Source organism: Lottia gigantea, assembly GCF_000327385.1.
Source record: "Lottia gigantea unplaced genomic scaffold LOTGIsca_117, whole genome shotgun sequence".
NCBI lineage: Eukaryota > Metazoa > Mollusca > Gastropoda > Lottiidae > Lottia > Lottia gigantea.
The window spans coordinates 475,137-486,226 of record NW_008707167.1 but is presented as its reverse complement, the minus strand read 5'-3'; the positions used below and the strand labels follow the sequence as shown (position 1 = coordinate 486,226).

General features: G+C 36.5%; 5 protein-coding genes across 5 annotated transcripts; 2 read left to right on the top strand and 3 right to left on the bottom strand.

The window, feature by feature from the left end:
* Window positions 1-7: 7 nt before the first annotated feature.
* Window positions 8-454, bottom strand: LOTGIDRAFT_137653 (hypothetical protein; the record flags this gene model as incomplete). Its single annotated transcript, XM_009047820.1, has 1 exon — window positions 8-454. The coding sequence occupies one exon, from the start codon at window positions 452-454 to the stop codon at window positions 8-10; it is 447 nt and encodes a 148-aa protein (XP_009046068.1).
* Window positions 455-791: 337 nt separating this feature from the next.
* LOTGIDRAFT_137704 (hypothetical protein) lies at window positions 792-1,175 on the top strand (the record flags this gene model as incomplete). Its single annotated transcript, XM_009047819.1, has 1 exon — window positions 792-1,175. A coding segment is annotated over one exon (384 nt), but the record flags the coding sequence as incomplete, so codon positions are not given.
* Window positions 1,176-2,002: 827 nt separating this feature from the next.
* LOTGIDRAFT_199394 (hypothetical protein) lies at window positions 2,003-4,193 on the top strand. Its single transcript, XM_009047818.1, has one exon. It carries the CDS (start codon window positions 2,105-2,107, stop codon window positions 3,698-3,700), a length of 1,596 nt encoding a protein of 531 aa, XP_009046066.1. The 5' UTR covers window positions 2,003-2,104; the 3' UTR covers window positions 3,701-4,193.
* A 543-nt stretch (window positions 4,194-4,736) lies between these two features.
* Window positions 4,737-4,976, bottom strand: LOTGIDRAFT_137625 (hypothetical protein; the record flags this gene model as incomplete). The annotated part of the gene is made up of 1 exon (XM_009047817.1): window positions 4,737-4,976. A coding segment is annotated over one exon (240 nt), but the record flags the coding sequence as incomplete, so codon positions are not given.
* A 62-nt stretch (window positions 4,977-5,038) lies between these two features.
* On the bottom strand, window positions 5,039-6,396 carry LOTGIDRAFT_237778 (hypothetical protein). The gene is made up of 2 exons (XM_009047816.1): window positions 6,267-6,396; window positions 5,039-5,742 (listed from the first exon to the last, which is right to left on the bottom strand). Exons 1-2 carry the CDS (start codon window positions 6,382-6,384, stop codon window positions 5,315-5,317), a joined length of 546 nt encoding a protein of 181 aa, XP_009046064.1. The 5' UTR covers window positions 6,385-6,396; the 3' UTR covers window positions 5,039-5,314.
* Window positions 6,397-11,090: the final 4,694 nt, after the last annotated feature.

Genomic DNA, 11,090 nt, shown 5'->3' with positions numbered 1-11,090 from the left:
AATGATGCTAGGGTGTTAAGAGCATGTAGTCTAAATGATGCTGGGGTGTTAAGAGCATGTAGTCTAAATGATGCTGGGGTGTTAAGAGCATGAAGCCTAATTGATGCTGGGGTGTTAAGAGCATGTAGTCTAAATGATACTTGGGTGTTAAGAGCATGTAGTCTAAATTGATGCTGGGGTGGTAAGAGCATGTAGTCTTATAATGCTGGGGTGGTAAGAGCATGTAGTCTAATTGATGCTGGGGTGGTAAGAGCATGTAGTCTAAATGATACTTGGGTGTTAAGAGCATGTAGTCTAAATTGATGCTGGGGTGGTAAGCGCATGTTGTCTTAATGTTGCTAGGGCATGTTAAGGGCATGGATTCTATTGATGCTGGGAAGCTAAGAGCATGAAGTCTAAATAATACTGGGTGGTAAGAGCATGTAGTCTTATAATGCTGGGGTGGTAAGAGCATGTAGTCTAAATGATACTAGGGTGGTAAGAGCATGTAGTCTTATAATGCTGGGGTGGTAAGAGCATGTAGTCTATTGATACTGGGGTGGTAAGAGCATGTAGTCTTATAATGCTGGGGTGGTAAGAGCATGTATTCTAAATAATGCTAGGGTGTTAAGGGCATGTAGTCTAAATGATGCTAGGGTGTCAAGAGCATGTAGTCTAAATGATACTGGGTGGTAAGAGTATCTAGTCTAATTGATGCTGGGGTGTTAAGAGCATGTAGTTTTATAATGATGGGGTGGTAAGAGCATGTAGTCTAATGATACTGGGTGGTAAGAGTATGTAATCTAATTGATGCTGGGGTGTTAAGAGCATGTAGTCTAATTGATGCTGGGGTGTTAAGAGCATGTAGTCTAATTGATGCTGGGGTGATAAGAGCATGTAGTCTAATTGATGCTGGGGTGTTAAGAGCATGTAGTCTAAATGATGCTGGGGTGTTAAGAGCATGTAGTCTAATTGATGCTGGGGTGGTAAGAGCATGTAGTCTAAATGATACTGGGGTGGTAAGAGCATGTAGTCTAATTGATACTGGGGTGTTAAGAGCATGTAGTCTAATTGATACTGGGGTGTTAAGAGCATGTAGTTTAAATGATGGTGGAGTGTTAAGAGCATGTTGTCTAAATGATGCTAGGGTGTTAAGAGCATGTCGTTTAAATGATGCTAGGGTGTTAAGAGCATGAAGTCTAAATGATGCGAGTGTGTTAAGAGCATGTAGACTAAATGATACTGGGGTGTTAAGATCATGTAGTCTAAATGATGCTAGGGCATGTTAAGGGCATGAAGTCTAATGATGCTGGGGAGCTAAGAGCATGAAGTCTAAATGATGCTAGGGTGTTAAGAGCATGTAGTCTAAATGATGCTAGGGTGGTAAGAGCATGTAGTCTAAGGTGCTGGGGTCTTAAGAGCACGTAGCCTAAATGATGCTAGGGTGTTAAGAGCATGTGGTCTAAATGATACTAGTGTGTATAATGATCTTTGGTAGTAAGGGCTTGTAGTCTAAATGATTCTTGGTGGTAAGAGCTTGTAGTCTTAATGAAGCTGGGGTGGTAAGAGCATGTAATTTAATGATACTAGTGTGTATAATGATGCATGAATGAACTTTCAAAGCCATAATATTGCTATGTATGGAAAGTTCCGCCATTTGGTACGATGATCGGAAGATCAGAAGACCTCTTTCCTATCTCTTTTAGATATATATATTCTATGTCTAGAATGCCATCATTTCTTGTCCAAATTCGATTCCAGTCCGTAGAAACAAAAAACGATTTCAGACCACAACCAATTTTTCCAAATCATGAAGTATGCAATTGAGAACAAACGAAAAATGTTAATATTACATTCGAAATCGTTTTCGAAATTCATAATATCTTTTATCAGCAGATATTTACAAGAACTCCGCCATTTGATATAAAGAAAAATAAGGCTACAAATAAGGATATATCAATAAACCGGATACGAAATGATCCTTACGCATGCGTAAAGCTTTAGTTTCTTTTTATCTTAATAATAAAAACATTCCATGAACTTTGATCTGAAATATATTGGACTTTTAGATAACTTCATTTCTTTTGAATCTTTTTGAATTGAAGGGTAAACATTTTTTTACATTATGGGGCGAAAGGTTTTTGTAATTGGTGTCGGAATGACCAAGTTTGAAAAGCCAGGCAGACGTGAAAATTTCGACTATCCAGAAATGGCTAAAGAAGCAGGGACGAAAGCACTTCAAGATGCAGGAGTGTCGTATAATGAAATCAACCAGGCTTGTGTCGGCTACGTTTATGGTGATACAACTTGCGGTCAAAGGGCTTTGTATCAGCTAGGTCTGACTGGAATACCAATTTACAATGTCAACAATGCCTGTTCCACCGGCTCCACAGCTCTCTTGATGGGTAAAAATTTAATTGAGGGTGGAATGGCAGAGTGTGTGCTGTGTTTAGGTTTTGAGAAAATGGAGCGAGGTTCATTACAGTTCAAATATACTGATAGAACAAGTCCTATGGATAAACATGTCGAAGTGATGACCCAACTGAGAGATTTTGAATCCGGGCCTATTACAGCTCAGATGTTTGGAAATGCCGGCCGTGAACATATGGAGAAATATTCCACCAAACCAGAACATTTTGCAAAAATTGCCTACAAAAATCATAAACATTCCGTTAACAATCCTTATTCCCAGTTCAGAGACGAATACACGCTAGACCAAGTTAAGGCAGCACCAAAAATCCACGAGCCATTGACCAAATTACAGTGCTGTCCAACATCAGATGGTTCCGCTTGTGCCATATTGGCCAGTCAAGATTTCGTGGAGAAGCATAACCTACAGAGTCAGGCGGTTGAAATTGTTGCTATGGAAATGGCTACAGATTTACCCAGTGTGTTCCAAGATAGAAGTTGTATGCAAATTGTTGGTTATGATATGTCAAAACTAGCTGCTGACAAGGCATTCGCTAAAGCAGGTTTTGAGAGAAATGCTGTTGATGTTATTGAATTACACGATTGTTTCTCAGCCAATGAATTAATAACCTATGAAGCCCTAGGCTTGTGTGAACCAGGAAAAGCTGGAGAATTCATCGACAGGGGAGATAATACCTATGGTGGAAAGTATGTTGTCAATCCTAGTGGTGGTCTATTGTCTAAAGGTCACCCATTGGGAGCTACAGGATTAGCCCAGTGTGCTGAACTCTCCTGGCAGCTACGAGGCCAAGCAGATAAACGCCAGGTGAAAGGAGCAAAAGTTGGATTACAACATAATATTGGTCTAGGTGGAGCTGCAGTTGTATCATTATATCGTCTTGGTTACCCAAGGGAAAATCGTTTACAAGCTGCCAATGTCAGTGCTAGCTCTGAAAACGATTTCAAATCAAAAGAAGTTTTCAAAGAGATTGGAAGTCATTTAGAAAAAGATGGAGCAAATATTGTGAAGAAAATGAATGGTATATTTTGCTTTAATGTTAAAAATGGTGCAGGGCAGACAGGAACTTGGTATGTAGATGCTAAAAATGGAAAAGGGTCGGTTACTTTTGGTGGGGACAAGAAAGCTGATGTTACATTGTCAATGAATGATGATGACCTATTAAAATTGATGACTGGTAAACTGAATCCACAGACAGCTTTCTTTCAAGGAAAATTAAAATTTAAAGGCAACATGGCACTGGCTATGAAATTAAAAGAAATTCAGCCAAAAGCTGGCAACTCTAAACTTTAAGCTTTATTTAAATTATGTTTCGCAAATCAGTATTTTATTAACTTTGTGTGCTTCAGTGTAATTTCTATATTTTACGACAACTTTAATTTGTAAGACTGGGGACCAGGTGTAACCCTCATAAAAATAAACAGAACAAAATTCCAGCTTCTACAGATTCAGACTTTTTATATTGTTGATTATTTTTGTAAACCTTTTACTCAAGATCTATTTGTGTAGTTAGCAAGTCAGGGCCTTGTTTCTAATGGAACACCTGATCACTCTGCAACTCGGTGTGTCAACTCTGCATCACTTTTTGAGGATCCACATAATTAAGGATGTCTATTTGGTATTCTTGCTTTACATCTTTCATACTTGTTAATTGAAAAACATATTAAGAGATGAATTGTTCATGTTAGTGTAATAATATTAACCAGGTGTGTTCTAATATTTTTGTTGAATGATATGCTTGATGACTTTGATTCTTCATATTGTAAATAAAATTATTTATCATGTATTTGTGTGGTATTTTACAGAATTTTGATGTGTTGTTTCAAATACATTAAAAACAGCACATAGATCTGATTTGTTTAACTAGGTCAAACCTAGTGGTATTTCTATGGAATTGAATCAGACCATTAGCCAGACTTGATTGTTTCGAGGGTCAAGTAATACATTTGAAGGGACAATGGTGTATGGTATTTAGTTGCATTAATGGAATTAGTCGGTTGTCAAACGGGAGGGGGAGGGGAGGCCAGGAATGAGAGTTAAATGTCCTCAGTTTTGTCCCCACCCGGAACACAATTGGGCCGGGCAAGAAGTTTAGTATGGGTTCAGATGAAATATCTTTTTACAGGGGGTCACATCCTCATCTTAAGTACCTCCTTGTTTTGATTCTAATACCCCCGCCCCCATATTAAACTACCCCCCACTGGGCAAATAAGTGCCTACCCTGCCACCCCTCACAATGCATGCCTCTCTCCCAAGATAGGCCACCTCAATACCTCCATAAAGAAGTCATTTCATTCAACCAAAAATATCAACACTGTTCTTGAAGGGGTTAATCTAATAACCCTTTATACGACCTCGTTATTAAAGTGAACCCTTTATACGACCTCGTTAATAAAGTGAACCCTTTATACGACCTCGTTAATAAAGTGAACCCTTTATACGACCTCGTTATTAAAGTGAACCCTTTATACGACCTCGTTATTAAAGTGAACCCTTTATACGAACTCGTTATTAAAGTGATCCCTTTATACGACCTCGTTATTAAAGTGATCCCTTTGTACGACCTCGTTATTAAAGTGATCCTTTTATGTAGGTAAAATTGATTTCTATATTTTACAATAGATAAAAATCTTCAAGCAAAAGAAATTTATTAGATTAATATTACAAGCTCAATTGCAACTAAATACAAGATTTTAGAAGGAAAATACGACACCTAGTGTGTCTACAATAAGAAATAGAAAACAGTAGAAACAAAGAAAATATCAGAAATAATAAAATATGCCAATTTTAGTTACAGTTTGAAAACTTATTAAACTGTCACTACTGGTATAATATAGAGTGGAGGGTAAGGTGTTTAAGGGTTTGGTCATATCTCAATATTCCTATAGCTCTAACAAGTTATCTCTGCTACTGTTCAATCATTTCCCTGGCTAAATTTAACGGCAGGTATCTCACTGTATCCGATGTCGAACAAGCTTTCTTTTCTACTATCCAACCTAAATCATATTCAAAATTATTGGCAGGTACATTACTGTATTCAATGTCAAACAAATGACAAATCCGTCCATAATACGAAAGTGTTTTACTTCCCCTCAACGATATAAATAACTTTACACATCCCTCCAAATTGATATTTGATGCCACAAATTTATATGGTTTTGAGAACAGAATACAGAGGAATGTCATGTCTGCACCAAAATTATATCTGCGTGTCCAAGTTGCGGTACAGTTGTTACTCTTCTGGCATAATGATCTACATTCGCCTTCGGATTTAGTATAAGCTGAATTCGAAAGTGGATATTTCAAGACTCTGCCTCGTTTAATGTAAAAACAATCTGAAATAAATACCATATTCACATATAATTTGTTATACTCAAAGATTACACTCTAGATGTTTTATCTTGTGTGTTTTACTACTGTCGTTCCCCATCTTTAATAGTACCCTCATCTTCACAATGTCAAACTATTGCGAACAAGAAAGGTAGCTATTGTAGTCAAGGTATAAGTCAATTCACAATATCCTGATCGGCTTTTTTGTAGGTTGAAATTTATTTTGCTCAAATTTTTGAAAATCTAGAGAAATGTGTCCCTTTACGTATCTGAAATTTTCAAGTAAAAAGATCGCAGAATCTTGGCGTTGAACGCGTTCAAAATAAACGCCGTGACTTGACGAATGAACACAATTGCACGATGTCTGGTGTTTCCTATACGCTAAAATCACGCTCAGTAGTAGTAGCGCAGTAAGAAGCTTGCCGATGTGACGGGGCCATTAACGAGAATAGTTCAAAAGAAATTAGATCATGCACAATAACTGCCCATCCCACATATGCGTCTCTAGGTTATAGATGAATAATTTTACCTTCATTTTCTCCGTCAACAGCTTCTCTGGTGCGTAAATTAGGTTTAGGGCTGGCAACGTGTAAAGAAGCAACACACAGTAAAACAATTACCAACATCAAATTAGATATGACAGTCATTTTGTCTTCTTGATAGAGTTGTGAGTAGAGAAGGTAAGTTGGTATGGGTTTATATAGAAGAGAAGAGAAACGTGGCAAGCAAAAATTAATCGTTAAAGTAGCTCTTTTTGGGTTTGAGTAAAAAAAATAAAAACTGCATTAGTCCGAAACATCTGCCTCTATTCCAGTTTCTGATGGATATTTCGACAGTTGTCAGCTAAAGTCCGAAACATCTGCCACTTTTTGAGTTTCTGATGGATATTTTGACAGTTGTCAGCTGGAGTAGAGTCAGAAGAAAAAGACCCTGTCAAATGGGGATTTTCCACACCTCCGAAGATTATAGAATTACCTTTAAGATGATTGTAAATTAGTGTTGGGCATCACTGTTACTTTTGTTTTGTTAGTATCACGAGACTCTGTGACCTTTGAACTTTTGGCAGTTTTAAATTGCTGATGCTAGATCAGTTTCACAACAAATAAAAACTTTGATGGAATCGGAGACATGGCATAAATGGTGTAAGGAGAAAATGATGGTATGACTGAACTACAAAAATATTCATCTTTCCAAATATACCTGGGTTATGCAGATCCGATTAAAATAGGTTTAAAACCACCGCACCTGGGGAGATCCGGAATGTTATTTCTGTCTCTACACCAGCTGACACCTGTCAAAATAGCCATCAGAGGCTGGGATAGAAACAGATGTTTCGGTCTAAAACTGCATATGAAGTCTATACTGGCAAGTTAAATTTGGAAGAAAAACCCGCACTTTGATGTTGATATAAAATACATTCTGTAAGTCGGAACTGAACTAACTTCACTTAGTACTGATGGTACACAAGGTCAGTAGCGTGATGACCATCATGTGCGTTGACAACTGCCACACAACGACTCTGAATGGACTTTGTGAAACTTGTAAACAGTTGATTAAGGAAACGCTATTGTCGATGCAAAAGATTGCCAAGATTTTGCAAATTCTGTGGTTGGTTCTGGCAAGTACGCAGTGCGCTCTCTCTCTGTTGGTTTGAGCAAAAAGAATACAAACTGCGTAGACAGTTTGAATTGACACGGTTAGCTTTTTATACACCCACATGGAAATGTACGTACGTTGATCCGTCGATCCGTCAACATTTCTTGTGAACACAATAGAGACAACAGTTTTTATCTGATTTTAATGAAACTTGACATGATAATGTATACTGATGAGATCTTGGTCAAGTTTGAATTCGATAATTTTTCGATGAACAGCTTTTCAGTTATTGCCCTCGTCAAAATGTGTTTGTGAACATAATAGAGACTACACTAGACTTAGATATAATGCTTCAAAATTTGTTCATGAGATCTTGGTCATGTTGGAATTTATCGGTCTCTCGATGAATGGTTTTTGAGTTATTGCCTCTGATTTAGGAAAAACGCGTCAAAATTTGTTTGTGAACATAATAGAGACTACGGTTTTCAACTGATTTCAATGAAATTTGGTATGATCATTTATATTGATGAGATCTTTGACAAGTTCGTATTTGACAATATTTCGATGAACGTCTTTTGAGTTATTGCCCTTGACTTTGGAAAACCTCATCAAAATATGTTTAAGAACGCAATAAAGACTACCGTTTTCAACTGATTTTATGAAATTTGGTGGGATCATATATATTAATGAGATGCTGGTCAAGTTCAAATGTGACAGTCTTTCGATGAACGGTTTATGAGTTATTGCCCTTGACTTTGGAAAAACGCGTCAAAATATGGCAGTGAGCTCATTAGGGACTTGTGTTCATCTGATTTAAATGAAATATGGTGTGATCATTTATATTGATAATATCTTGGTCAAGTTCAAATTTGACGATTTTTCGATGAGATTTTTTTTAGTTATAGCCCTTAACTTAGATAAATGCTTCAAAATTTGTTCATGAGCACATAAGCCTTTTATTTATATTGATGAGATCTTGGTCATGTTTTAATTTTCAACAATGATATTATATGTATTTGGGTTATTGATATTGATTTAAAAAAAATTGTGGAATTTCTCTTTAATATGAGAATATTCATATTTTAGTCACTAAAGACTGTTTATCATTTCTGACATCTGCCAGTGGGCGTATGTTATACCTTGCCTGGTGAGCTATCTCTGTTCATTGCCACAGAACCACACAACGGATTGTAATTCAGAAAAATCTCAATGAGATTCAAATTGGTCAATAATGACCCCACTGCCAAGAGTCACCCACCCTGCAAAATGCTTTATCAAAAAAGGCCCCTCGTCATGAATGACGTCATATTTACTTAGTTTTATTGGAATTGCAGAGACCTCAGACCTCTGGTTGAAAATTGGAATGCCACAAATTGATGCTAGCAATGTCCCTGATACACATATAAAAATTTAGAAAACCTATTTACAATCCCATTTATAATTTAATCAATGGTAAGGAAAATGCTTATTTGGATTTGATAGAACAGATACGCCAATATTTTGGTCACAGATTGCGTAATATTTAGTTCATCTGTTATCTATCTTGAATATAGATCTGATAAGATGTAAAACATCAGATATTAGAGTCAGTTATAATCAGTCTAGTATAATAACTATCAGAGACTAGGTAAGAGTCAGTTAGTTTCAGACTAGTATAATATCTATCAGAGACAAGGTAGGAGTCAGTTAGTTTCAGACTAGTATAATAACTATCAGAGACTAGGTAAGAGTCAGTTAGTTTCAGACTAGTATAATATCTATCAGAGACAAGGTAGGAGTCAGCCAGTTTCAGACTAGTATAATATCTATCAGAGACTAGGTAAGAGTCAGTTAGTTTCAGACTAGTATAATAACTATCAGAGACTAGGTAAGAGTCAGTTAGTTTCAGACTAGTATAATATCTATCAGAGACAAGGTAGGAGTCAGCTAGTTTCAGACTAGTATAATATCTATCAGAGACTAGGTAAGAGACAGTTAGTTTCAGACTAGTATAATAACTATCAGAGACTAGGTAAGAGTCAGCTAGTTTCAGACTAGTATAATATCTATCAGAGACTAGGTAAGAGTCAGTTAGTTTCAGACTAGTATAATATCTATCAGAGACTAGGTAAGAGTCAGCTAGTTTCAGACTAGTATAATATCTATCAGAGACTAGGTAAGAGTCGGCTAGTTTCAAACTAGTATAATATCTATCAGAGACTAGGTAAGAGTCAGCTAGTTTCAGACTAGTATAATAGCTATCAGAGACTAGGTAAGAGTCAGATAGTTTCAGACTAGTATAATATCTATCAGAGACTAGGTAAGAGTCAGCTAGTTTCAGACTAGTATAATAACTATCAGAGACTAGGTAAGAGTCAGATAGTTTCAGACTAGTATAATATTTATCAGAGACTACGTAAGAGTCAGCTAGTTTCAGACTAGTATAATATCTATTAGAGACTAGGTAAGAGTCAGATAGTTTCAGACTAGTATAATATCTATCAGAGACTAGATAAGAGTCAGATAGTTTCAGACTAGTATAATGTCTATCAGAGACTAGGTAAGAGTCAGATAGTTTCAGACTAGTATAATTACTATCAGAGACAAGGTAAGAGTCAGTTAGTTTCAGACTAGTATAATATCTATCAGAGACAAGGTAGGAGTCAGTTAGTTTCAGACTAGTATAATATCTATCAGAGACTAGGTAAGAGTCAGTTAGTTTCAGACTAGTATAATAACTATCAGAGACTAGGTAAGAGTCAGTTAGTTTCAGACTAGTATAATATCTATCAGAGACAAGGTAGGAGTCAGCTAGTTTCAGACTAGTATAATAACTATCAGAGACTAGGTAGGAGTCAGCTAGTTTCAGACTAATATAATAACTATCAGAGACTAGGTAAGAGTCAGTTAGTTTCAGACTAGTATACTATCTATCAGAGACTAGGTAAGAGTCAGTTAGTTTCAGACTAGTATAATAACTATCAGAGACTAGGTAAGAGACAGTCAGTTTCAGACTAGTATAATATCTATCTGAGACAAGGTAAGAGTCAGCTAGTTTCAGACTAGTATAATAACTATCAGAGACTAGGTAAGAGTCAGTCAGTTTCAGACTAGTATAATATCCATCTGAGACTAGGTAAGAGTCAGTTAGTTTCAGACTAGTATAATATCTATCAGAGACTGGGTAAGAGTCAGCTAGTTTCAGACTAGTATAATATCTATCAGAGACTAGGTAAGAGTCAGTTAGTTTCAGACTAGTATAATAACTATCAGAGACTAGGTAAGAGTCAGCTAGTTTCAGACTAGTATAATATCTATCAGAGACTAGGTAAGAGTCAGTTAGTTTCAGACTAGTATAATATCTATCAGAGACTAGGTAAGAGTCAGCTAGTTTCAGACTAGTATAATATCTATCAGAGACTAGGTAAGAGTCGGCTAGTTTCAAACTAGTATAATATCTATCAGAGACTAGGTAAGAGTCAGCTAGTTTCAGACTAGTATAATAGCTATCAGAGACTAGGTAAGAGTCAGATAGTTTCAGACTAGTATAATATCTATCAGAGACTAGGTAAGAGTCAGCTAGTTTCAGACTAGTATAATAACTATCAGAGACTAGGTAAGAGACAGTTAGTTTCAGACTAGTATAATATCTATCAGAGACTAGGTAAGAGTCAGCTAGTTTCAGACTAGTATAATATCTATCAGAGACTGGGTAAGAGTCAGCTAGTTTCAGACTAGTATAATATCTATCAGAGACTAGGTAAGAGTCAGCTAGTTT

Coding starts and splice junctions, on each gene's coding strand:
- LOTGIDRAFT_199394 (XM_009047818.1), top strand. CDS start 2,105: ATGGGGCGAAAGGTTTTTGTAATTGGTGTCGGAATGACCAAGTTTGAA.
- LOTGIDRAFT_237778 (XM_009047816.1), bottom strand. CDS start 6,384: ATGACTGTCATATCTAATTTGATGTTGGTAATTGTTTTACTGTGTGTT. Junction 5,743..6,266: donor TGTTGACGGAGAAAATGAAG/GTAAAATTATTC, acceptor TATTTATTTCAG/ATTGTTTTTACATTAAACGA.